Source organism: Lepidothrix coronata, unplaced genomic scaffold (genome assembly GCF_001604755.1).
Source record: "Lepidothrix coronata isolate B3197 unplaced genomic scaffold, Lepidothrix_coronata-1.0 Scaffold25, whole genome shotgun sequence".
Lineage (NCBI taxonomy): Eukaryota > Metazoa > Chordata > Aves > Passeriformes > Pipridae > Lepidothrix > Lepidothrix coronata.
The window spans coordinates 7,261,110-7,288,755 of NW_016690205.1; the positions used below are offsets into that span (position 1 = coordinate 7,261,110).

Below are 27,646 nucleotides of genomic sequence, written 5' to 3' on the forward strand. Positions count from 1 at the left end.
GAATTCCAGGCAATATGAGTCATTCAGAAACAAAGACCAATACAGTTGTTTCCAGTGACGGTTACCTACATTTAATCCAAACAAACCCACAAATCTCTTATCTCAGGTATTTATTAATTTTACTGGCATCACAGACTGTACATTCCCAATTCCTAGAGTGCTTTCAACTGCAGCAGTTAACAGAGATCAGCTCATTGAATTTTACACATTTTGTGACAGAAGTAATTTCTTTGTTCCCAGTATGCAAAATGTTACGCTCCCTTCGAAAGACATGTCTGTGAGGCACAGAGGAAGCTGCCTGCTCATCTAGTACTGGATGCTACGTGCTCATCAGCAGGAAACCACTGAGGGATAAATCATTCCTTTCTGGGAGCAAGTGGGAGAGCTCTCCTGGGAGCTCCCACATCCTGTGGGGTAGGACAGAGCGACACAGCAGGGCAGGGTTGGAAAGCTGTTTGTTGGAAGGTGTTCTGTAGACTTTTTTCTTTTGTAAGTTCAAGTTTGTGTTACAGACATTTCCACTGTCAGTTCAAACAGAACTGACACGTTGCCTGTTATTCCATCAAAAGGAAGCACTCAAATTCTAATGGAAGCTCATATGCTAACGTACCTTTAATTCCTGTATTTTCCTCCTGTCCTTATCATTATGACATTTATTAGTCAGTAAACCACTGTCTGTCCTGTCCTGTTCTCTGCATTCTGCTGAAGACAGGCAAGATTTTCTGATGTCTGATTTAGCTTCTTCCTACCCATCACAGTAAAAAAAAAAGAATAATTAATCATTCCACTAAGTAAGGCTGGTTTCATTTCTTTTCTGAAAGACTATGTGAAAACAGAGTTCATCATAATAGAAATTACTGCCTTAACTCCTTGATAGTGAGAGATTTACTAATATCATCAGACATAAAAATTTCTTAATATGTTACAATGGCAATATGAACAACAGAAACTAAAAAGGCCCCCCATACAACCTCTAAGATTTTGACTTTCTAATATTTGCCCTCCATTAATTTCTTCTGAATGCTTTAATTCATCATCGTATTTATAATGCCTCAATCAACCTTCCTTTTCTTACACGGGGTTCTTTCTACAACAATAAAGAGCAGTTTTATACAAACTTACATAGAAAAACATTGGGGCAGATAAACTGTACACAGAGGAATTAATTTAAGTGCAGAAAAGAATGCATACCATAACACTGGGCTTCCAGTAAATCTCTGAATATACAGGATTTACAGCAATGGCAAGGAAATGAAGAGTTTTTCCAGTCAGATACAGGCATTTGGATTTGATGTCGGGACAGCCTTTACAGAGATTCTGTACATTTGCTAACTGAGCCAGCGTAATGTGACCCACAGCACATTCCATATGCTTCCAATCCTGGCAAAATACATATTTAGGTTTATCTGCTCATATATACCCATACAGATAGAAATATACTTTTAAAAAAAATGTAACACATATCTATTCACATACCAATATGTATGTTAACTATGATTACACTTTCAACTACAAATTACCTGTCTTTAATAGATACACAAATTCATTAACAACTGATTTAAATAAAAAAAACCCTCCATGTGAGATCCATAAGCAAAGTACAATCAATGCCAAGGAAAGCATGGGATAAGGGGAGGGTGCCCAATAAACCATCCCCAGGACTAAAATCACACACTTGAGCCTCCCTTGCTCCAAAAATACAGAAATGGTCTGGAGGCCTGTTTCCTCAGTAGTGGAAGAAGTTGTGCTACAGAAAACGTCCCTGGGAAACTTTGTTATACCTTTTATGCAATTCATAGCACTAAATATTTTGTATTACCTGTTCTAATGCATCCTCTTCAATGATGAATGCCTCCACAATTTCATGAGATGACACCTCTCCCAATTCTTTACGCTTTTTCTCAGTAATAACAAGATGAAATATATCCAAAAGAATTTCTACAAGATTTATTTTCCTGTTAGCTAATTGCCTTATTAATGGGATACTAATATTTGTACTCTGAAATACAAAAAAAGCAATGTAGAATTCTAATGTCACGTATTTTTGCAAATTTACCTGATAAGAAGTTAGAATTTTGTATTTCTTTTAATTAAAGAAGCAAAGATTTTAGCAATCTCACCTCAACAGAGCAGAAATATTCCAATGAAGATATTTAAGTAATTTAAAAGATAAACTTCAATGTCAAATACATTACAAAGCAATCAAAGTAGTTGCACAGAACAAGAGCAGTGGGGTTTTTGCTTTTCACATTTTAAGCTCCTGGTACAAATATCCAATTCCAAGAGTTACACATGTGTACATGCAGCTGGATGCCAGAGCATAATAATGGTACACACTGGAAAAGTAGGCTGCAGGCTTCCATTACCCCCAGTATACTGTTTTGAGGATAGACTTTCTTTATTTATAGTAAACTTCTGGATAAAATTTTTTTTCTCCTGAGAAGAAACACTTTATGTTGAAGAATTTTTAACCTCTGAGGTATTTAGAAAATCAAAAATATCCCCAAGTTTATACTTTTTCTTTTGTAGCTAATAGATAAATTTCAGAATTAAATAAAATTGATAAAGGCCAAACAAATCCTCTCTTCATCCCTTTTTAAACTGTAAATTCTTTTGACATGCAATATTTCTTTCTATATTCAAACAATGCTTATCATTGCAAGAAGATAATCTCATTTGGGGCTTCCAGGAATTACCCAAGAATGAGTGAATATTACAACTAAACTAGATTTTTTTTAACAAGTAGGAGAAAAAATATCCATACCTCATTAAATGCAAATAAACTCCGAACATTCTGAAACACTTCCTCAGTTTTGGATACTGCCCTCTGAGCTAAGTTGTAAGCATCTAGATAATGACTGTGTTTGTCTTTTCTGTTCCTTTCCTGCTTGGCAATCAACCTGAAAAAAACACCACCATAAATCCAAAGGAACTAACATAAGAAAATGCTTATTTTTATGGTATAAACAGTACTGAACATAGATAATAAAATAATGAATCTATTAGATTAATTAAATAGATTATTAATAGATAAAAAGATTAACAAAATATTGTACAGGTGTTTTTTGAAATGTTCAAACAGGAGAAGCAAACGTTCACAAGCTGTTTTTCCAAGGTCCTTCTCCTGTAACTGCCCTGCTGCAGTGCAAGGAGATGTCAAGACTAAAAGAGAAGAAAGGCAGACAATATTCCAGAGTACGTCTTTCCCAGTAACAAAATGGCCCGGGTACAAACCATATCCCAGTCGTTTTAAGGGGGTATCTTGGAAGCATCTGGGATTCCAGGCACACCATGTTCTGCACTTTTGCTATTGCATCAATTTCTAGAGAAACATTTCAACAGTAAGAATGGTAAAAGCCTGTAAAATACTTGGGAATGACTGGTGTGGCTGCTAAAAGACCTTTGCAAATGGCAAGTCAAAACACTGACTTAAGAGACCTTGATACTTTGTTTTGACCTCAAAATAGGACAAAAATCACTGGTACCACCTAAAATTAACTCTGCCAACAGTGAAAAGAATTTTTGATTCTACAGTACTTTTCTGAATATAGAACACGTGAAGAATGCAAACAGGCATGTAACACTGATATGTAAAACATAACAATGTTATCTGCTCTTTTCCGTCTTTCATTAGACTACAAAAAATAAACAATGCATTTTGTGGACTAGTTCAATCTAAATAAAATTTTTCCATAGAGGTACAGTCTTACCTACGGATATTTGCACATTCCAGCAGTATCTCAGCACTGCAGTTTTCATGCCCATAATGAACGAAGTCCTTCTCAATTTGAACCAATTTATTGTAAGATTCCTGTAGCATATGTGGCAACTGAGCAGACTCAGCATTAATTGTCATATGATCTTGAGAAAAATGTATCTGAATAAGTGTTTTCCTAGAAAAAAAATTAATTACAAGACAGCAGTCAGAAAGCACAGGCTATGTTTGAGAACAGACACATTTCTCTCCGCTTTCCTTTAAATTATAAAAAATCTATTAAAAGCCTCATAGTTCTTAAAATGTGTGTTTTACAAATTATAGTATGTTCTTGAAAAATCAAAATACGATATTTTGAGATTAGAAATGAGGTGCCACTTGTTCCATGTATCTAATTATTGTAGTACCCAGCTCCAACAGATACCTCTGTTGGTACCTCCCACCTTCAGGTAACCTACACTGCAAACTATGCACAACAGGTTGTGGCATCTGAACTCCCTTACCAACTTACCAACTCGCTTAACAGGCAGTTACATACAAGAACAAAGAAATTGGGAAAGAAATTTAAATTTAAAAAAAAATCCAAACCACCACATAAATCACTTAGAAAAAAAATATTTGGTAATCCACAGAATGTACCACAGTATAACAAGGAAGCATTGTAAAAATCACATTTATTTGCAATGTAGGTGCATATTAGAAGCTAGGCATATTTGAATGAAGAGATAGGTACCTGGCTTCAAGGGATGCAATCATAAACCCCAGCTCTGCCTGCCTGCCAGGCCTCCTCAGTAACGTGGATTGGAGCACATTTACAGTGTGTCCCAGAATCTCACAAGCCTGCAGGCAACACCAGAACTTTCAGAATTCTATTTTACATGTCTATGTATAATATTAAACATTCATTTAGAAATCTTAAGTTTTGCACAGAATTTGTTAATTATCTTTCCCCAATATTCCCCTCCTGGCTTTTGATAACTGTAAATAAGTCTAGAAAGTCTGAGTTATGATCATACTTAGATATTTTGATGATCAAGTGAGTGGTGCTCATAAACACAAGGAGGGAAGATGGAGCCAGACTGATCTGGGAGGTGCAAAGCAAAAAATAGTAAATATGAGTTCAGCCCAAATCAAAATAATCCCTCCATACAACACAGACTTGTACACTTCATCAATACAGGGCAGATCATCACAGACACAAGACTATATTCATGCTGAAACTCATAAAAGTTAAGGGCTGAACAGTAAATGGATATTTTAATGTTATAGGTCAAATAGGAAAAGGCTTTTCTAAAAACATATATATGTTATAGTAGTATTTTCCATAATCCAGAAATAGTATTTGTAAAAGTATTTGGAATACTTGAAAAGGAAAAGCATCCTAGGAAATAATATTGAAAGGTATAATTTTTAATAAATATGGAAAATAAATACTCCAGTGTTAACAGAACTGTCTGAATACAAAAGCATTCTAATCAAGAGAATCAAATCTCTGGGATTTAGTCACACATGCTATATTATAAATGCTCTTATTTCAGTAGAAGGATATAGAGAGATTAGGATATAAGAACATCCTAAAGTTTTGTGGGTAAAATCTCATTCCTAGTGGTCTGCATGTGTTTGGAATGTGTAATTAACGTCTGTTGAACACACAGAGAAAACAACATTAACTGCATTTAACACCTAATTTTGCTTTTATTGACATGAAAAGGCTATAATACTTCACTGAGAGGGACCATAGCTGAAAAAAACCCAAACCACAACCCCCAAACCAAAAAACTTCCTTACCATGCTCTGTTTTCCTTCCCCCTCTTCCTCTAGAATTGCTTCTACCAGACTAAGAGTACTGTTGTACCAGAACTGCTCATTTCCTCCCAGAAGCTGTGCTTTCTCCAGGAGTGCTTTAGCTTGTCTGTGGTTCCTTTCCAGGTTAGCCAACACAGCCAGTAAGTACAAGCACCTTGACACATCAGACAGGGCCCTCAATTCCTACACAGAAAGATATGTTATCTATATACCAAAATACACTACTGCTATTCATTTTTGTCTGTCTGTCTTTTAAACTTACAGAAATAAAAAGTGAATGGTATTTCCCCAGTTGGTTGTTGAATTTCTTAGTTACACCTTATATTAATTCTTTTTTTCAAAAACATGAAGTGTCTACTTTATATGAAGAACTTCAAATCTACTTCACATTTCTTTATGTTCCCCTATATTCTACCCCACAAGTCAAATAAGCTATTTTTCTGCTATTGTTTAGTATGTATAAATCTGCTAGTGTTTGTCAGCATCTGATGAAGAAATGTGGTGATGAAAGTTGTTTTTGTGAACTGATATGTAGATACAACAGAGATCCAGTGAACTCACAATAGTTACACACTATATAACCAGTAGCATGTAAGGGACAAATACAGTATAAGATTTGTATACTAGCATACAGACATATAGGGTACTAGTAGGAAATTATATCATTAAAATTATTGTCCTCCTGAAGGTATTTTGAACTTTTCTGTATATACAATACTTAATTAATGCTTTAAAAAGAGGCATGTATTATTACTGAATATTATTCATATAATACTATTCAAAGTATTCATGACTATGCTAAACATATACAGGCAGTTTTTACTTACATGAGAAATATTATTACACAAAATAACAGGATAATAACTACATTTTTTTAAAAGTAAAGGATTTGCTGCAATAATTATGTTTCAGTAACTTGTATAAGGAAGCACAGTGCTGTAGTGGAGAGTGGTGGATATAGGGAAAAGATCTGAAATGTAAACCCTTCATCGTATTGAGATGATGCAGGTTTGTTTGGTGGAACACATGGACACTTATTTCAGATCTGCCAGAATTCTAAGGTGTAATTTCAGTTTTAGCAAAACACAGTTAGCACTAAAACCATAATGAAGTTCAAAATGAAATAAGGAGACTTTCAAACGATCAAAATGTCAAGAGGATGGAGCTGAACACCCTCTCTCTCTTCTGAGCAAACCTTGAACATCCTCCACCTATGCAAACAAACAAGGTTGGGATATACCAGTATCCTTCAAGGCCACTGCAAAGCAGACAGAGATGCTAACACTATTCCACAAATCTAAATAACCTTCAGGAAACTCCCATAAAGTTGGACTCAAACACCATATATTTAAATGTATGTACTATACATGTAGAAACTTAAAATGACATTGGTTTGGGGTGGGAGGAGAACGTTTATTTTTGCAGTTTGATCATTATTATGAGGAATAAAAATGAACATTTTTCTCCATATTTTATTAATGTTTCTTCTTCCATTTAGTTTTTATTGTACCTGAGTTGCAGCATGGGCCTCTGCAAGCAGCAGTCTCGCTGGTTGATACAAGCCAAGCTGAATTAGTACATCAGCTTTTTCAATCCACAAGGAAGGGAAAGAAAGTGCGCTCAGTCCTTTTCCTGTTGCTGCATTTAACTCAAAAACCTGAAAAACAACAAAAGTATTACACCGTCATAAATTTCAAAAACTCATCTAGATGGAATATAAATTGTTATTAACTATTGTATCCCACAGTCCGGCTCTACTTTCTAACTTTGAAATTCAATGTTATATTACAGGAAAAATAGGTTTATTGTGAGATTTGGATTCTGTAACCCTCAAAAGGCATTCAACTAGTAAGCATACACTATTATAACTCATTTTAGGACAGATTAACTACTTCAGATATGCTACTGTCACAAAGAAGTTGATTCTTGGTAATAACTAAACTCAAGGGGAAAAATTATTTACAAAAGCTAAAAGAGGGGACTTGAGAGGGATTAGTAATTAGAAAAGAAAGGTATTTTACATGCACAAGAATGGGGAAAAAAAGAGCGCAATGTGATATGACAAAAGTAAGGACAGAATTGCCATAACAAAGAGCAAAGTGTAGGTAAGCTTTAAAAATATCCATAAGGTAATTATCTTCCTAAAGAAGAGACAGTAAAGACAGAGCTGAAATATTTACATGCCTTTAAAACAATATGTAAGAGGAAGCAAAACAGTATGTGGTAATGTAAGGGAGAGAGAAAGAAGAGAAAAAATGAGACCAAGAGTGAATACAGTGTCTTTTTTGCTTCTCAGTCCTTTCCACTGGTTTGCATTAATCCCAAAATCCATTTATAGGAAAGCAATTTTGCTTCATATGAATAGAGATTCCACTCTTGTTCTTCCTCAATACAAATAATATGCCAGGCAATCCCAGCTCAGCTTCAGCTGATGCCTGCCAGCAGAATTTAAGTAGCATGCATTTTTCATGATTTTTGTGTTCATGTATTTCCCAAGTATTACCTAAAAACAAACCAGCAAGTGCATTTAAAAAAAGCAAAGAGTAATTTAGCATAGAAACTGAAGCAGAAATAAAAACCTTTTCACTTGAATTAAGGATATTCTCATCCCTACTAATATTCAGCTCAGCATTTCCAGAAGATGTTTTTCTTTCTTCTGTTTCTGTATGTACAGTTTTTGATTTTTTCAGTGCAATCTCTTGCCTACACCTAAATCACAAGAAAGAAAAAGTAAATTCAAGTATATTTTAAAAACATCTTATAATGAAGTACTAGTGTGTTAGGAATCTTCACCATACACTCAGTCTGTGGACAGACACACAGCAATCATGCACAGAAGCTAATATACCAAAGTTGTGTCCAGAGATCATGTTTTAAATATTTTTTCCCCAACAGCACTTATTAACTGCAGGGAAAAAAGTCCCAACTAAATACAGCCTCTTCAGTGAAAAAACATACATTGCTTGTTCCAAGTCACTAATATGTGTTTCTCCAGCAGCTCTCTCATGATACACAGATGCCTGACTCAGTTTTAAATCTGAACATATCAGGGCAATTCTAAAAATAAAAAGAAAAATGTTTAAGAAACAATCAAAATTCTGCATATATTACATTACATAAACACATTGTATATAAAGAGCACACATTCCACATTTGTTAATCCTACCTTCTCATGTCTTGATTAATACTGGCAATAACAAAGACTGTAAATAGAGTAAATAGAGTAAAGACTGTAAAGAGAGAAAATGCTGTAGCTGAAATTACCCACTGACAGAGGTCACAGATTCACAGAATGTTCTGGGCCTGAAGGGACCTCTAAAGACATCTAAAGGTATGGACAGGGACACCTTCAACCAGACCAGGTTGCATCCAACCCACCCTCAAACACTTCCAGGGGTGGGGCAGCCACCAATAGCACCAGTCTGTCCTTCAAACCTCTACCTCTCCCACTTAATTGCAAAAACTATTGGGTAAAAGTATGAAAATATTTATAATAGGGTCTCACTATACCATGCAAAACCCCCCATCCACGTGTACATGCTCACCTACCTTTCTGTACTGAGTAAAGAGTAATATAATCCTGTACACCTACCTAATCATACAGAGACATCAAGTCATAGATATAAATAAAATACCAGGAAATAAAACAAATCTTGAGGAGTCAACAAAAAAATCTGTCTGGCAAATCTTGGCTGAGAACAATTTCCTATCAGTAAATTCCTTTTAGTCTTGTAAGACAGTAACTCAGTAATAAATTGGCAGTACAGATAAACACATATATTTTTATACATTAATATTTATCTATTCTGCTCTGTGGGCTTAGTTGCAAGCATTTTAAGTATACATTAAGTGGCATTTTGCAAACAAACAGAAAATAAACAATTATTGCTTGTAACTGTAACTTATTAAGCAAACATTATTAAATAACTTTCAAAAAAGCACAACAAAGTGTTTTAAATAAAACAGCAAAAGTTTTCTATTGCATGCATATTAAATATTTTTAAATTAAAACTTTTAGGGGTGATCATTCATAAAAAATAACATCCTTTAGGTCACAAAAGCAAATCTCTGTAAAAACGCATTTATTAGGGAAACTTTGTGCCCTTCAGCTACAGACAAGATATTTTTGTTGCAGGAACGGAGCCTGCTTTTGACTACTTAATAGATAATACTTTTATTGAAACTCTTTTGGACTTCATTTTTTTCAGCTAGGTGACAATAAGGCATTTCAAAAATCATTCACATGGAAGTGGCCTGGTTTCATATTCTTGTACACTTTCCACGTGGAGATGATGTTTAGTAACAGATAAACTTAGTGGCTTTTAATTCCACAAACCGATTCATCAAATTTCCATTAAAATGCATTAAAAAAGAAATTAAATAAAAAACCATCACAAATATAAAACAGTAAGTCACAGAAAGCCTTGTTACTATTTAGTGAAATATTAATGGATGGTCCACTCCATTCAGTTTCTCTTCTATTTAAAATAAATAAAAGATACAAACCGAAGGTGATAGAGATCAGACAGACTTCTACATTCCACAACTTCACTAGCAATAACTTTGGCTAGTTGAAAGATGGGAAGAATCAAGTGGGGGCAAAAAATCTTCTGTAGTTCTTTAGATAAGAGATCCATAAAATACAAAGTGCAGGTCTGAAAAGAAATTTTTTTTAGTTCAATCAGTATAAACATAATTTCGTAGAAAATAACTTTTAAATTAATGACTACAGTTTCAGTTCCAAAATAAACCCCAAAAAAGGTCCAAATAAACTTTCAAGCTGCAAGAGCAACGAGGTACAGAGAAAGCCAACAAATTTATTCTGTAAGTTGAGTGCATTTCACGCGGGGGACAGACTAACACTTCCTGAAGTATTAATGACTCCTACGACACAAAAGTATTTTGGACAGATCTCTGAACATACACAGACAAAAACTAAAATGTAACATAGTTTTTTGGTATTCATTTTTCCCTAAATAACAAATGATCTAGAATTTTGAGGAGTATACTTACAGGTTTGGGGAAATTTTCCCAGTTAATACCATAGATATTTGTATTCTGTTTAAAAGCATCTCTGATTTCCTTAGGACATTCGTACAGGGCCCATTCTTCCACATTTGCTGGTAAGCTATCAAGTTTAGGCTCCTCTTTTGGAACAGAAATATCAGACTATAATAAAAACCAAGGACACTTATAAGATCAAATTAATAATCTTATTGGCATTAAATATTCAGCTAAAAAAATTAACACATTTGTTTAATATCCTTTGAAGTTTTCTTGGATTTGGGTGTTTTTTTGGATCCCTACACTGTGGGTTTTACAAAACAGCAGTATCTTGAACAATGCAACAATCAACACAAAAAAAAAGTATCTGTAAATACCTGACCTGTAAAGTCTGTGTGATCAAGAGTGAACCTATGATACCAAGACTCAGAAATTCTTCACAGGTTGTGAGAGTCTGTCCAGGAAAGCATCTGAACTATTTACCATATGAGCCCAGGGAAACATCTCTCAGAAAGAGAGGATTGTTTTAATTTCACAGGAAAATGGGTCTTACTTGTGTCTTTCTGCCCTTCTCTTTTTTAGGAGGAGATTTTGACTTCAATTTCTGAGTAGTTGTAGGTTGTGAAGATCTTGATGTTGCTTTTGTAATAAGTCCTGATGCTGGCAATGATATCTAGACAATCAAATAATTATAATTATTTTCAATTCAAATTATTTTCAATTTGCAATAATAATGATACTTGTTAGTAACAGTTATTATCCACTGCAAATCACTATCTGCAGCTGTTAACAATTGTCACATATCGTGTTCTGTTGCAGAAGTTTTCTTCAGAAAACAACAATTTCAGAGATTTCTGGTTGCTGTATTATTTGTACAAGCATTTAGGATGATCATGCCAATGCAATTAAACAGCAGAATTGTCAGAGGTGACATCATCCCTGTGGTAAACACTACTGCTACTCTTTTTTAACCTCTATGGCTGCAAATTCAATTCTTTTGTTTTAAACTGCTAGTCTAGAGAGCTTCATGTTCTACAAGAAATGGATTTCATATAAAAGTAATCTACGAGACTGCAAAGAGTAATTTTGTTCTCCTTCTGGATTAGTCTTCTACAATGCTCCTAATGAATGTTACAGAAAAGAATTTTCTAAATATTTAAGCATAAGAATGAATTAATTGAAAATTTCCCTGTGCATGTAATAGCACAGCTCTGATCTTACCTAAAATAAAAAACAAACAAACAAAAACCCACATTCATTTCAGAAGTCGTATATGTTTTGCTGGAGGAATGAAGAATAAAATACAAAATATGAATAAAAAACTAATGCTGGATAATGCACGAAACATGAAAATTTCAAATTAAAGGTAACATGTCTTTTAAAAAGTCAGAAGCAGATGATTATTGGCTTCGATTATTCAGGTTTTCAGAGGACATTTTAAGATCTTCTACTGAGTTATTTATGGAGTCCTAACACTTTAGAGAGCCTGCTTTAGAAACACATGTCTTCAGTCAAGTCTGCTTCACTTCGTACTCCCAAAACAAGGAGTCCTGGAGTACTTTAATTCCTTTCATACCACATGGTTATTCTTTTTCTCACAATACTGTTCAGCTGTAAATATGATTCTTAGAATGACTGTCATTGCCCTATGACTGGCACTGACAGCAGCACCAGCTCTTTTAGTTTTAACAGCTTATTCAAACAGTAGTACTCCCTTCAGATCATTTTTTCTCTAGTAAGACACTCAGTCAAGTGTAGGATGTTTAAAGTTGTGCTTGTGTAAATCCAAAAATATCAATATTCAATTTTTATTTTTCAAATTCCTGTCTTCCATCACCTTAAAGTGATTTCACAATGAAATCTTAACATATTGCAGACTTTTACATCTAACTGGAATAAAATTATGCCCAAGCTATACCTTACCAATCTAGTTGATATGTCCCAACTAAAATTGTTTCTATAATGATTTGTTGCATTACTATTATTAACTATACATTTAGTCCCTTCAAAGATTTACTTTATTTAATGTATAATTGTTTTCCTATGAGTGCTGCTGTGATTCTGAAAAGCCATTTCAATTGGTCATATCTATGAGAAATGAAATAGATTTGTTTAATTTGGAATGCTGTAACAATGAGAAAGTAATTGGAGAAATTAATGAGTGAACACAATCCTTTCAGTCACATGACAGCCCTTTTGATTCAATTTTGTAAAGGCCCATTAGAAATCACTGTTCTTCAGAACTGCCAGCAATGTCTTCAGTACATATTCTGCCACTATTAAGATTCTTTAGCAAATTAAAAATACACCATTTTAGAACCTGTTGCACAAAACGTACGACTGTACTCCAGAGAAACATTGGGCCACTGCTTTTATCCCTCTTGTCTCTTCCTTGTTTTCCCAAGATAAACAATTTTCTGGTTTATTTCCAAAAGCTGGGAAAAGACACTAATGACACCACAAAACTGAAAACTCTAAAGATATATTTAAAACCCCAAAAGAGTAGCTGGTATCACAGTTACATGAGAAGACCTGAAATGGACTGGCCACATTAAAACCCAACCCACGTCTGATCTCCCACAGTCTCACCTGCCAGATCCGGACGATACAGGCACACGCCAGCAAACAGTGCTGCTGATGGCAAGGAGAACCAGGACCAGAAATTACAGCCAGTAATGTCTGTGCTCTGAACAAAGCTTCCAACTGTTTAATATTACTCAAATCCTCCAAATTAATTTGAGGAATGATATCATTTGCTCCACTGTTCATCTTAATGTTTTCTGTGGGCATAAATTCCGCTACATCAATTTTTCCTGTTAAAAAAAAAAAGCAGTCACGTGCTCACAATGGCAGCATTCCAAAAATGTACTCAAAAGTTAAAATTTCTGAATTGAAAATGAAAATATTAAGGGGAAGAAAAGAAAAATGGAAATCCATCTACTGAAGATGTTCTTACTATTATGATGGAGTGGTACTTGTATCATGCTTTCAACCAATAATGTAAGTTATGTTAATTAAATGATGTAAGCCTGACAGAGAAATGACATGCACATAAGGTTGGACCAGATGATCTTTTGAGGTTCCTTCCAATCTGGGCTGTTCTATATCTGAATCTCATTTTCCTTATTATATTATTTCAGTTTCCATTAAAAGCTGCGTAAAAACTTTCTTGGAACTTAAGTGGTGTAAGAAGGCCAGTAATCATAAGCAACCAGGTGAAACTGGATGGGAGGATCATTAAAGAACGAATACAAAGTTTAAACGACCATAGGACTGTAAAAAAAACCCAACCAAACCACTAACAGAAAAGTATGAACAGAATATTGCTACTGTGACTTCAATCAAATGTGTGATACTAGAGACACTGAACATTTCTCTTTCTCAATGCAAATACCAGAAGTACTTTTCTGAACGATTTCATCTATCCACACAAAAATAAGAGCAGTGAGGATGTTCATCAATGCCACACAGGACAGTGGTGTTCCAGAAATCAGATACTTTTTTCCCCAATTGAATAATGGGGTGTTCTATCAAAACGGGTCACTGAGGCCATACTACCACAAGTGGACACAAAGTAAAAGGACCAAGGGATTTTGACTGTTACATGAGCAGCTGAAAGCACACTTCCCTTTGAAAGTCAGTTTTGAAAAAACAATGCTAAAATTCTTGACAAAGCCAGGTCAAGAGCAATGAACTTAGGTACCCAAATCTTGGGACAGAAACTGTTTCCTGCAGTTCCATCTGTCCCTCCATGAAGATGTATTTGCAACAGACTACCCAGCACTGCTTTCTGGAAGCATCTCACATCTCAGGAACCCACGTCAGATGGGAGCAGTATCTTACTACACCAACAGACTGAGGGGAGGTCTCCATGGCACAGCACAGAACCCACAGATAACTGAAGCAGCATCGATTAAAGACAGTGAATGTAAGAGAAAATACAGGCAAGCTAGTGCCATTCTTTGTGATAACTAAGCTGTAAATTTAAAATGTCCCTTGCATTTGCTGCTGAGAAATTCCTCTGGAGGAGAAACACCTATTACATACCTTCCTCTTGTGAGGATTGCATAGGGAATTTCATGCGCAGCAGGAGATCTACTGCCCAGTGCAGAGGTTTAATAGCATCGTTGAGCGGAAACTGATTACAGTATAACCATTCAGCAAATTCCATCAGGTAATCAACACTCTGCAACTTATCTTCTTGTTTCTGTAAAAGTAATAAAGGAGGAGTTAATTAATATTTGTTAATGTAAGCCTTCAAAATGATATTCTAAAGTTTAATGTAATCTGAACAGAAGCAAAAAATAATAATTGACAGTGAGCAGTTTTATTGGCATCACATAATCAGAGTTATGATAAAGAGAATGTAACAGAAAACTCCACCAATTAATTCTTTGTTTTATTAAAACTCCTTGCTACTCTTAGAGATTTTTCTTTGCAGGACTCAACTAAAATTTTCTGGATACAAAAACTCAGCCATACAGAGTTTTCCTACTGAAGAGCTATCTCAAAGTTATAAAAAGTAACGCTCAAGTACATGGCTCCCCTATCAGTTTAGTTCTATACCTCACACAACTTGCAATCTCATGAATCACTTGAGAAACATCCTTCCGTCGGCATCGAAACAAACAGCAAGAAGTGACAAACCTGTGAAGCACTGATGGCATTCTTGAAACAGCTCAGCTGTCCAGCAGTACTTCTGGAGACTGTCGCCAAGTGACGCCACATCTGTGGCAAATACTCTTCGCTTTCACGACTGATTTTCTGAATGGCCACCGTAAAACTGCATCCCAATCCTGCCCTCACTGTAGCCATGTGTTTGAAAATCAGGCTAGAAAAAGATCCAACAAATTATAAATGACTTGCATCTGTATCGGTCAAGTAACTTTGTGAATAAGATAGATATACTAGTTCATATCAGTATAGTACAAAGATGCAAAGTTTGTAAACTGTCATAAAAGGTCCTAAAACCCTGAACCCAGATAAGATTATGTAAACAGAACTCTTGATAATTTAGTTTTCATTTAATGTAAAGGGCTTTGCAGTTAGGAAAATTAAACCTTGTGCTATATAGCCACATTTCATGCACCTATTTCCTTGGAAAGTAAGATACTACTTATATACAAGTTTTAAAAAAATTCAATTTACAAACATTAACAGATTAATGACAGGAAGCACTGCCTGTGCATGTCTTTTTCATTGAAAAGACACAACGTTGTCTTCTGTTGTAAGAACAGACAGGCTGATAAAATAGGAATATTTTCCCAATGTAAAATAAAAAAGCACTCAAGAGTTTTATACTTTTCAAGAATTGAGATGCTTAATTTAATAAAAATAAGTCAACCAGCTTACAGTTTGTGTCTTGTCTGAGGCAAAACTTGATTAGCTTCATCCAGGACTTTTAGTGCTGTCTCCCAGTCAGCTTTATCAGCATATATGTGGCATAATAACCCATATAAGGAGATTCTTAATGTCAGATCTTCCTCAGCACCTTTGAAGTATATTCAAATTATTTATTAATATATTGCAGAATTAGAATAATGGTATTACAAAATACTGGAGTTTCTTTTATTACCAGACCAAAAAAGGAAGAACATGCCTGGGAGAAAGCATTCATCTAATAACCTGATACTTTGAAAATCCTTTGTAATCCACTGATGCAAAGGCCACATTGCTTTCTCTTCCTAAAGAGACATAAAAAAAAGGGGAAAACAAAAATCTTTCAGTTATATCTTTAAGGATTAATGAACTTCTGTTTCATCTGTAAACCAATCCATATCGTTAATATCAACTAGTAATCTGTAACTTAAATAGCTGCTTGAGCACATGAAAGGCACAAGCATTTCTCCAGAGTAAGTCCTATAATACAAACCCAATAAGACAATAACCAGACTCAGTAATATTCAATCCATTACACTGATTAAATAACATGAAAACTTGAAGCACTCTCAGAGAATCAGAGCAGCTGAGGTTGGCAGAGACCCTCTGGAGCTCTCTAGCCTACAGCCCTGCTCCAGGCTTTACCTGTGAAAATCTGACTATCACAATTCTCGACCAAAGGTAGGAGACTTGTGAACTGCTTTGCCCTCCTCTACAGCAGAGTTTTCCACCTTCAAAGATAAATTCATTATCTTGTTTCAAAAACAGATCCACATATGACATGCTGACTATTGAATACATAAAGGATGATGCTAATAAGTTAACTGAGCTACTGCCACAACCTTTAGATAATTATTACATTAGCATCATCAAAGATTTATCAGATTTGATGAAATCAGCATTTACTTCCATGAAGGCACAAAGTATGACTGATTTTGTGCCCTTCTGCAATGGAGTGACTGCATCAGTGGACAAGGAAAGAACTATGGATGTCATCCACCTGGATTTCTGTGAGACTTTCGATACAGTGCCCCACAACCTTGTTGCTGCTGAATTGAACAGACAGAGGTTTGCTGGATGGACTGTTAGATGGATAAGGAAGTTGCTGGGTGGCTGCACCCAAAGAGTTCCAGTCACTGGCTCAGTGTCCAAGTGGAAACCAGTGGTTTCCCCAATGGTATCCCCCATAGGTTCTTACTGGGACAATACTGTTTAGTTCATTGCTGACATAGTCATGGGGGTTGAGAGCACTCTCAGCAAATCTGCTGGTGACACCAAGGTGAGTGGTGAGTTCATTGACTAGAGGGAAGGGATGTCACCCAGAGGGACCCTGACAGGCCTCAGCAGTGGGCCCAAGTGAACCTGGTGAAGTTCAACAAGGTCCTGCACCTGTGTCAGGGCAAACCCCACTATCAGAGCAGACCTGCGGTGAAGGATTTGGGGGTATTGGTGGATGAAAATCTGGACATCTGCTGGTATATGCTTCTCCAGATGTGACTGCATTTTAAAATTGCCCTAGTTAGCCTAATCAAGGATCACTGGAGAGCAGTTCCTGCCTCTTAAAAGGGTTACTACAAAATTACTATAAAATTGAAAAATGTAGTAACTCCAGAAATAATCAAATACTGAACACTCTGTTTATAGAAAATATTTTTTCCTAACTATTATCTGAAGTTACTCACTTCTAACTCCTAAGAATTACTAACATTTTCAGACATAAAAGATCTATGCTACCTATAACTGTAAACTTCCATTATCTACATTAAAGTTTTGCTTTTTAATACAACTTACTAAGGATTCACACTGAAAATACTCTGTGGCGGTGAGTTAACTATATACACATAATTCCTTTTTATTGGTTTAAAATATATCCCTAGAAATAAATGAAACTTTAGGACTGTGCTTACGAGCAGTTACTGTTATGTATCTAAACACTGCCAAAGTCCCACTAAGCTTACAACCTTCACTGTGCTTCCAAGTACACATTGTACTCATCAGTTTCTACACACCCATAATAAGGAGACCAGTCATCATCTCTGATTATTTGTGATTTATATATGGGTTGAGGAAAAATCACTATGTGAGTCCCTGTATGTGTAATGTGTGGTATGTTAATGCAGCTTAGAAACCAGAAATGTGTTTATGGCAATAAGTCCTTTTCCTCTTTTAGGAAAGGTATCTTGAAGTTTCTTTACCATCAGCATCAATCACTAAACACAAGCACAGTTTACAACACCTATTAGAAATTCTTACCTGTTTATTTTTAGATTCTGCTTTAATTATACTCTTAAGAATTATTTCAGTAGGTTCTTTAAGATGTTCTCTGTCATGTGGAGAGCCCAGCAAAGGTAAACATGCATTCCAAAAGTGTCTCGCTGCAAACATTACAAGGGAATAATTCCCAGCTCCACCTGCATGCCTGAAGAAAGAGAAGTACACCTTAATGAGGGAAAACAATCCCACTATAGCCAAAATAAAGGATTTTATTTCTACAAATATTTGGGTTTACCTGGTCTGCACACCACCATACGTAATCTCAGCAGTGAGGAGTTAGCATATGAGCTTCATACAAAAGCTATTTTCCATTTTTATATACCAAACGCCTTCACACATTCAGAAGTAGCAATAAGTATCATATTAGTGACTTTATTGTATTTCTGCATAATCTTAAATCAAGAGCATTCATTAAAAAATAGCAGAAATCTACTTAAGATGTTGTCATTGGAATAATATACTTTTTTTGCTTCCTGTTATGTTAATTTCTCATTCTAAAAGACATTAAAAAATAGAGCAAAACAATTATTAGCATGCCATGGATTTTGCTTAGCATAGTGCCACTGCAACACACGAACATGCCCCAAATGCCTCTAGCTGCATTCAAATAGCTTTGAGCATATTTAATGCAAATGTTACTTTGAATTCATAAAATAATTCTCCAGATAGTGATACAACACTCAGCTGAGTGATACAACTCAGCTGAGTGAGCAAAAGCTTGGAAATTCAGTGAAAAATTATGCATTGGTATAATAAAATCAACAACTGAATAGTTCTACTATTTAAAAAAAAGCAGTTTTTTGAAACTGGCAATCTGATCACCCTTCAACTCACAACTCTTTTGCATTTTATCAGTCTTGGCAGAAAATATGCTGATCCCCAAATCTGTAATCAAATTTTAGATCTGTTTTATATTAGTCTTCTCTCATAATAAAATATACCTGGCACTCTGAGCAAAGGCGTTTGCTGCTGCTACACGCAGATGTTTTCTTCCAGACAAATTTTCCATTATGCTCTGTCCTTGCATCCAGGTAGTAGTGCTTAACATTTCTTGTTTCAGTCTGTTACCTGGCCTGCATAAAGGCAAATACTTCAAGAAGTGCTAAGTCTTCCAGTCTAAGACCATCCCATTTCCTATTAATGAGCTTTTCAAGTTTCTACTATATAGATGTCCCTAGCTTTGGAAGTTACAAATGCTTCCACTGAGTTTCCTTTTAAAATCAAGACACATTTAAAAACTGAACATTTTGTGAAAATAAAGAATAAAATATCTTTTTTACACCTCTAATGAATATAACTGTGAAATCAGATTAAAAAAACCATTATCTATATTTAGCAAGGGAAGAAAATAGATTTTTAGTTTTCTCCCCATGTTTCAGTGTCATACATCAAACAAAATATTAGTCCAAAATTGAACTTACACAGTAAGCAATTAAAAACAGAAATCAGGAAAATTAGACTATTTCTAATACTTTCTTTTGGAATTTGTAATGCTTATGTCTGGTAACTTATGCACAGGGTTCTGGAGAAATTTATATGAATCCTGTTCTACTACATTTAAAAGAAAACAATGTAGGTTTCAATGCTACAGTTAATCAGTTAAAAATTAATAAGCAAATAAATTGATACTTTTGGCTAATAGTGACCTTGTAAGAAAAGAAAAATACAATTTGCAGGATTTTTTAAGGTCTTAGTTACAAATGCAGCCATGACCAGATGCACACTCCAGCTGCTCTGTTCTACCCTGTGTGCGAACTGACAGCCACGGTCTGTGTGCACGAGAGGGCACCAGTGCCCACAGCACAACTCAGCAACACATCAAAATCAACCTCTCTGTCCCCAGGCTGTGCTTTATCAGGAAACACTGAGCCTGTCTTCCATTTTTTGAAACAGCACTGACAATGCATGACTACATTTCTTTGTCAAAGATTCAAATACTTTATCATTCATTACTTTGTAGATTGCTGGATGTGCAGCAAGTATACTCCCAATTTCTGTAAAGTTCTGAAAATATGTATTTCATATTAAGATCTTTTACTTGGTTTTACATGGCTTTTTTTCCCCAGGCAGAAAACAACACTGTTTTTAATAGAGAAATTATTTTGCAGAGAAAAAAAGGAACAATATATTGTATCCAAACTCCTTCACATGTTTATTTCAAACTTCCTACATTCCAAAAAAATTACTGCTAAATGGAGTTGACTCTCCCCTCTTCTGATAAAATTAATTCCTGCTTTTGGAGAAATTATATAAAAAATAGAAGGATCAAAGGGTGTCACCTTTTTATAATAAAGGACTCCACCAATAGATCCATTTATATATGAAATATTTTTGTGGGTTTTTGGGGTTTTTTCTTTGGAATCAAAGTTTCAAATAAGTTAAGTAAGAGACTGGTTTTTAAAGAAATGAGTTACATTCCTATTGCACCCATATGTATAGTGGCAATAAGACCACAAAGGCTACCTGACAGCAGAGCCTGGAATACAGGAGCTGTTGTTACCTTTCATCACCCCCAGACCCCTCCTGGCCCAGGAACTGTGTAGGCCCTTCGTGTACTAGATGCAGGTCAGCACTGGAAGCAATTTGCATCAGCAGAAGAACTTGAATCAGCTATTTTCTGCCTGGAGATTATAAAAGGGTCAAAATTGCCAGAGATCATTTCAGAAAAGCAATGCTCCCTGGGAAGATGCCCAAACACATGGATGGATGACCTGCTGACTTCCTTGGATAACAAACTTCATCTGTCTTCCTGAACTGGGTCCGGTGCCACAATCTGGAGCTCCCACTGCCTTTTACTTTCACTTTCATCTCTAACTGTATGGCTTTTTTTGTAAAAAAGATTCTTTCATTTTTGGTTATGTGATCAGATGCATTTACCCTCTATACTCTTTCTTCAAAGCTTAGTTCAAGTATACCACCGTATCATGCAAAATTCCATGTACTTACACATCATATTTCTTAGCATCTCTGTTGTGGACAGAATTCCTATCTGATTCCAAGATCCTTTTGGAACAAGTTGTCACTATTTCATAGGCGTGTGATACGTATGCAAAATACATAAGTCGTGTCAGTGTCTGCAGCTCCACTAAGGAATCCGACCAACTGCATTCTAAAGACAATTTCACTAACTAGGAAGGAAAAAATAAAGAAAAAAGAGAAAAAAGGAAAAAAAGGAAGAAAAAAAGTGTTTAAATTTCAGGGTTTTAATATGCTCTGTTCTACAGTACTTACATGCTTACAGCTGTGACTTCCTTACAACCAACTGGGCATGGAACAAGTACATAATAAAACCATGTAGAAAACTAAGGGGCTACAATTACAGCCAAAATATACACTACAGAGGCATCACTCATCTTGTAATAAGTATTACTATAGTGTGTGCAAATCCAGCTGTAAGTGTGCATGCCCTTTGGCCAGAAGTATATGCCAAGACTTATTCTATGTCCTCAGTCCTCTTTCAAAAATCGGTGGAACAGGACTATCAAAATTCAGAGACCATTTTTGTTAAGCCAAAGGTAAGAATGGGAGATAGAAGTGGTTTTACAACAACCAGTTGTTGTAACATATAGTTGCTATATATGTTGTCATATATATGGAGGCTTGGACTCCATAATCTTAGAGGTCTTTTCCAACCTAAACATATATCTATACATGTATATGTTGTTTCATATCTAGTTTCATTATAGGATCCAAATGTTTTCATCTCTTTTGTATGTATCAAAGTTCCACCTTTTTAGGATAACGGTGCTTGTTAATGAATTGGTCCAAACAAAGATACTACAACACTGTTATACAAAACCAAGCCAGTGAAGCAACAGCTAAAGCAAACTCATAGTATTTGGCATAAATCTGTAGACTGACTAGAATTAGATACCTATATATTTATAAGGACCCAGAACCTAGTCTTGTGAAAGAAGGACTTCTACAGAAGTGTTAGCCAATGCCACCAGATTCCCAGCTAAATGGGGAAATACATCTCAGTTAAGAAAGCTCTTTACAAGAGTTAGAAATTATAACTGTGGTAATCAAACAGGTAAGGCTACAACTCCCTGTTTTGAAAATATGAGCTATAAAGCTTTCTACACTACCTCTATTGCTCTTGAACAGACTGGTAACCAACAGGATCACAGGAAAACTGTGGCACTATTCAGTGTGAGTCATTAGAGAAGACCAACCAAAAGCAAGCACTTTAAGAAAACACACATTGTATAAGACTCATCAAAAAGTCACCTAATTCTTTAAATATTAACCAAGTGTAGTTATTCTACCTTGTAACTGTCAAAAGTAACTTCACTATTATGTGAAGTTTCCTGTTGAAATTTTGAATACTTCTAATATGAACCCTAAACCTCCCTGTAACTCCCTGACAGGAGGGTGGAGCCAGGTGGGCGTTGGGCTCTGCTCCCAGGGAACAAGGAACAGGACAAGAGGAAATGGCCTCAAGTTGTGCCAGGGGAGGTTTAGGTTGGATATTGAAGAAATTTTTTCACTGAAAATATTGTCCAGCCCTGGCACAGCTGCCCAGGGTAGCGGTGGAGTCCCCATCCCTGGAGGGATTTAAAGGCCATTTGGATGTGGTATTTGGGGACATGGGTTAGTGGTGGCCTTGGCAGTGCTGGGGGAATGGTTGGACTCGACGGTCTCAGGAGGCTTTTCCAATCTAAACAACTCTGTGATTCTACTAAGTTTTCTCAACAAGAAAAATGAAAGGTTAGAAGCATGGTTCTGTATAGAATTTACCTGAACCCACAAAACTCATCTGTTGGTTATGGAAACAATCTGTTAAAGCAACATAGACATAATTCTAATGCAATCTGTTCTTTGGAGAAATGAAAATACTCTGTCACAAAAATCTTTTTCCTGTCACAAATATTCAACCATTTGGAAAGTTTTAAAGGAAATAATGGTACAATAAAAGTTTCCAAATTAATTTTGCCTCCATTGAAAATTGAAACTGAAATCACATTTATAATATTCAAGTTTTAAAAACTCAAGAACTAATTAAAAAAAATACCTCAGATAAGCTAGGAACAGTGAAATCCATGAGACCCAAGCCATTACATGAATACATTTCCAGACCAATAAGAATTCTTGCCATAGGATTTTGTGCTTCATCATTATTCTAAGCAGAAACAAAAAATTCACATTGAGATTTTTTTTTTTGCAAGTCAGTAATATTAAGAACATTAGTTGAGATGACAGGGTAATAATAATAATAATAATAATAATAATAATAATAATAATAATAATAATAATAATAATAATAATAATAATGCTTGAAAACCTCAATTTGCTTTAAGCAAGTCCTCATCTCTACTGTGTCCTTAAAAAAGGGGATTTTATGTATTTATACATGTTTAATTAACATTGTGAACTCTGAACCACTACAGTTTTAACACTAAAAATCCCCATCAACAATACAGTGAAGGTAGATTTCATATTTCACTGGGGGATTCCAGTTTTATAGACATTATTAAAAAAAAAAGGAATAAAATATTGCTTTCCAACTTACTAGGTCTATAATCTATTCATAAAGAGGCCATAATAAATGTTGATATAAATATAGATGACTTTTCTTAAAATTTTTAATGTAGCCATTTTATTATTTTACACGTATGAATTCAAGATCAATTCTGCTCAACAGTCATCATATAACAAATGCCACCATGGCAGCAAACAACAGAGGGCAGATTTAAGAAATGTAGACTCATTGCTATGCCCAATGTCAAAAATTTGCTATGTTCCATAAAGATTTGTTGGAACTACAGCCAAAATTTATTTTCACATTGTATTCAAATATACAAAAGAAATTATACATTGATAATTTCAGTCATTATTAAATGAATATATGAGTTTAACTTTTCTTTGGAAAGTTTCATTATTATGCAGGATTTCAGGGAAATCATACCTCCTCCTGAGTCCCAAGATTGATCTGCTGCTGATTTAACTGCTTTGCTTTCACCCAGGTAGCAATGACCTGTTGTTGTGCAGCAACAGGGACGGTTCCCTTAGGTGTGGTTCCAGTCATCACACTTAGGGCAAAGTCACAAATCTAAACACCAGAACAAAAAAAAAAAACAGAAACCTGAAACACAGGAGAAATGTGGAAAGCTTCTTGTACAGAACATGCCATTCATTAGTTATTTTAAAATTATTGCACACGCATCTCTAAGCCTGACAACATCTCCTTTAGGTGAGTTCACAAGGCAAATGGAAGTTACAGCCCTGAGCCCCAAGCTGGTAAGGAGCTCCAGTGGAGGATCTATGTGGCAGAACTGCAAAAGATGTTATCTTTCTACAGAAAATTCTACTACTGAATTTATAGGAATTGTAATATATGACAGCAGAACAAAAGGAACTACAAAAATAAGGAGGTTGTACCTCTAGGGCAGCTTGGATGTCAGAAAGTCCACTAGGATCTACCAAGAGAGACTGGGTGACATTTGCCTTTTCCTGTTTCTTTCCTGCAGCTTTTCTGCCATTGTCTACTGCTGTATCTTCTTCTTTCTCCTCAGCAGGTTTTGGCTCTGGAATCCAAGGAATAATTAGGCCCCGAGCCAAAGCGTTACATAACATCAGTAAAATCTCAGTACTTCTGTAGAAGAAAACAAAAATCAGAAGTGCACACTGCATCAGATCAAAGGCAGGAATAAAATTTATTGTTTTCAAGTAATGAGTATTACTTGAAAATCTATTTTTTTCATAGAAACTAAAATTATAGATGTTGTAAAAAAATTTGGCCATTGGAAAAGCAGTTTAAATTGTTAAAACTACAAAACCCACAATCAATTGTCATAGTTTACATCTATTTTTTAAGCTCTTTCTATAATTGAAGCTTCTCTTTCATCACAGAAAAAAACCCCTAAAATTCATATTTATGTCAGACAAACACTAAAACATAACTTTTTATTAGCAAGGCTGCTATACACGAAAATAATAACTATTTTCTAACCAATTACCCTAAGCCAAACCCTTCACATGGACCCATTTGTTTCTGGCTATCATGCCAATCCACTACTGAGCTGGAATTTTTGGGGGTTTTTTTTGAGAAAACATGAACTGAATTACAATTAAGAGATTATTGCTGAGATATAAACTAACATAAGTATCAAAATTAATAAGCAGGTATTACCGGTCTTCACCTCTGCACAAACTGCAATTTAGGTTTTGTTACCCAGTACTGTTAAAAGAGACTTATTTGCTGCTGGTCCTTTCCCCGCCTGGTGCTGAGGTCACTGCCAATAATGTGCTAAAATTTCCAGGACTGTGTCCCACAGTCAGACTTTGACTGGAGCATCTCCTCTGCAATAGTCAATCATTTTGCCACTGCATTTACTACAGCACGGGATTTCTCCAAACCACTGTGGAATCTATTCCTCTTTTCATAGTCTATTAATGTGCAAATCCCCTTTATTTATTTTATTTTCTATTTTCTCTGACTTCAGAACCAGTAATAACCACCTTGCTATGATTAGAAATATTTACAATGCATTATATTTACAATATAGTTCAACTTCAGAGTAAATGAAAACAAACTACACATCTTGAGCTGTCCTGCAAACTCATAGTCTAAGAAAATTCTCCCAGTTTTCTGACTAGCTTAACAAAATGCTATTTTTACTTGCATATTCCACAATGAAGAGAAATTAATATTGATTGGTCTAAAGTTAATACAGCTTATAGTGTATAGTAACAAAGAACAAATAGAAAGGATTCAAATGTAATTTTCACATCAGAAAATTAAATTTACCTTCTGAGCTACTCTATATATACACCAAAGTCCTTCCACTACTAATGAAAGCCATCAAGAAACATCTTTCACAGCACAAAGTGACTTATGCTGTTTGCAAAAATATTTCCTATGTTTTAGAAAAAAAGAGCATGTTCATATCCAAACATCTAAATTTACCCATTGTATCCAACAGTCTTGATGGCTCCAAGGAGAGTCTGCAGATACTCAATGATTTCCCTCTGTCTTCCTGAAGAAATCAGATGTCTGTTGTAATTTAAGATATACACCACAGCATTGTGAACAATCCAGGCTTCATTCAGTTGTTCTCCTATTTCAGCTGCACGCTGGAAGTTTTCCATAGCATACTGAGATAAGCAGTCTATCCATAAACTGTAAAATTAGCATAAAGAAGTTGTTATTCCAAACCTTCAACGCTAGAAGGAATTATATGGTAAGGTTAAATATGCAGTAGTACATCTCAACCAACTACAAGAACAAAAATTTAATTACTTTTCAGTTGCATTTATTAAGTCCTCATCCACTGACTGGTATTTTACTTGGATGAGATGATGACTCAGGAAAGGAAATAGTATCCACATAAAATGAATCATCTCTGACACCCAACTGTTATTAGCTTCAGAAATAGTGTCTGTGGTTCATGCTTCATGCACATGGTTTTTTTTTTTTAAATGTATGTGTGGTACATGTGATGGCACTGCCCCCAGCAGTGCCAGAAATCATTAAATATCCATGGCAGGGCTCTCCTTGGATATAGATATAAGTGCATTCCAAGTTCCACTCAGGAGCTAAGGACATATCTTTTGTACTTAAAACTGCACGTGTTCTTGCACTCAAAGGCATTTTCAGATGCTCTGAAATATTGTATTCATTTTTAATAGAGCAAACATCCTTTTCACAGTCTGTGCGATAGCTTTCTTTCAATAACTTCATTTTCTTTTTATTTAGTTAATTATCAAAGTGTACCATTACTTAGAAAAAGCAATATTAAAAATACAGTCTTAAATGACCAGACAGAATGGTAATGGTTACAAAGTTACAAAGCCAAAAGCACAAACTGACACTGGGTATTACTATGTCAACAATGGTACAGGACACAAAGTGCTTTTTTTCCTATGGGTTTTTAATCGAATGGGTAAACTCAAAAAAAAGCTGGTAGCAAATTTTGGAACAGAGTTCTCATCTTTGCCCCTTGGCTCTGATCAGCTAATAATTTTTCTTGCTTTACTGAGTATCTGCAAGCAGACAATGTGAAAAACTTTACTTAATATTCAGACTGAATGAACAGACCCAGGGACACAACTCTGCCACCCTGCTCTGTCAGGACATGACCACTGCCACAACAAGGCAAGCATCAGCACGAATGGGAACAGCAGAGAGTCAAAGTGTCATCTCAGAATTCTCCCTCCTCTTCTCCTTTGCAAGAAATAATTGTGTGAGATCAGAGAAAAACAATACTTGCTATATTCTACTCTCCCAGATTCATTTCAGCTGATTGGATGGAATAGACAAGATCTGCAAACTGAAATAATTCATTGTATGCATTGAGTACTACGAAATCATTGTGGTTACAGGAGCTATAAAGCAAGACAAAGAGTTTTTTGATTTGGGAAAACATTTTTAAATATAAAATTTAATTATCTAAATGTTGATATAGACAGATCTAATAGTTTTTAAGCCTGGAATACTAACTTCTAGTTTCAGAGAAGTAAATGCTA

General features: G+C 35.3%; 1 protein-coding gene across 5 annotated transcripts in view; it reads right to left on the reverse strand.

Annotated features, from left to right (window-relative positions):
• CFAP46 (cilia and flagella associated protein 46) overlaps positions 1-27,646 on the reverse strand; it is a 66,449-nt gene that overhangs the window by 18,582 nt on the left and 20,221 nt on the right. For 4 of the 5 annotated variants that reach the window (XR_001873889.1, XM_017809165.1, XM_017809164.1 and 1 more), the window contains exons 18-42: positions 26,088-26,300; positions 24,560-24,773; positions 24,087-24,230; positions 23,193-23,300; positions 21,125-21,306; positions 19,120-19,251; positions 18,158-18,323; positions 16,125-16,209; positions 15,878-16,016; positions 15,173-15,356; positions 14,573-14,732; positions 13,115-13,338; positions 11,079-11,198; positions 10,535-10,690; positions 10,028-10,176; positions 8,480-8,578; positions 8,101-8,230; positions 7,032-7,178; positions 5,504-5,704; positions 4,449-4,555; positions 3,711-3,893; positions 2,765-2,900; positions 1,820-1,999; positions 1,192-1,380; positions 611-745 (exon numbers count right to left, since the gene is read on the reverse strand). Coding sequence is in view for 4 of the 5 variants with exons in the window: in XM_017809165.1 (XP_017664654.1) it covers positions 611-745; positions 1,192-1,380; positions 1,820-1,999; positions 2,765-2,900; positions 3,711-3,893; positions 4,449-4,555; positions 5,504-5,704; positions 7,032-7,178; positions 8,101-8,230; positions 8,480-8,578; positions 10,028-10,176; positions 10,535-10,690; positions 11,079-11,198; positions 13,115-13,338; positions 14,573-14,732; positions 15,173-15,356; positions 15,878-16,016; positions 16,125-16,209; positions 18,158-18,323; positions 19,120-19,251; positions 21,125-21,306; positions 23,193-23,300; positions 24,087-24,230; positions 24,560-24,773; positions 26,088-26,300 (3,883 nt within the window). In the remaining variant the exon portion in view is untranslated. The remainder of the gene's footprint in view (positions 1-610; positions 746-1,191; positions 1,381-1,819; positions 2,000-2,764; positions 2,901-3,710; positions 3,894-4,448; positions 4,556-5,503; positions 5,705-7,031; positions 7,179-8,100; positions 8,231-8,479; positions 8,579-10,027; positions 10,177-10,534; positions 10,691-11,078; positions 11,199-13,114; positions 13,339-14,572; positions 14,733-15,172; positions 15,357-15,877; positions 16,017-16,124; positions 16,210-18,157; positions 18,324-19,119; positions 19,252-21,124; positions 21,307-23,192; positions 23,301-24,086; positions 24,231-24,559; positions 24,774-26,087; positions 26,301-27,646) is intronic. The other variant, XM_017809166.1, reaches the window with a different exon arrangement.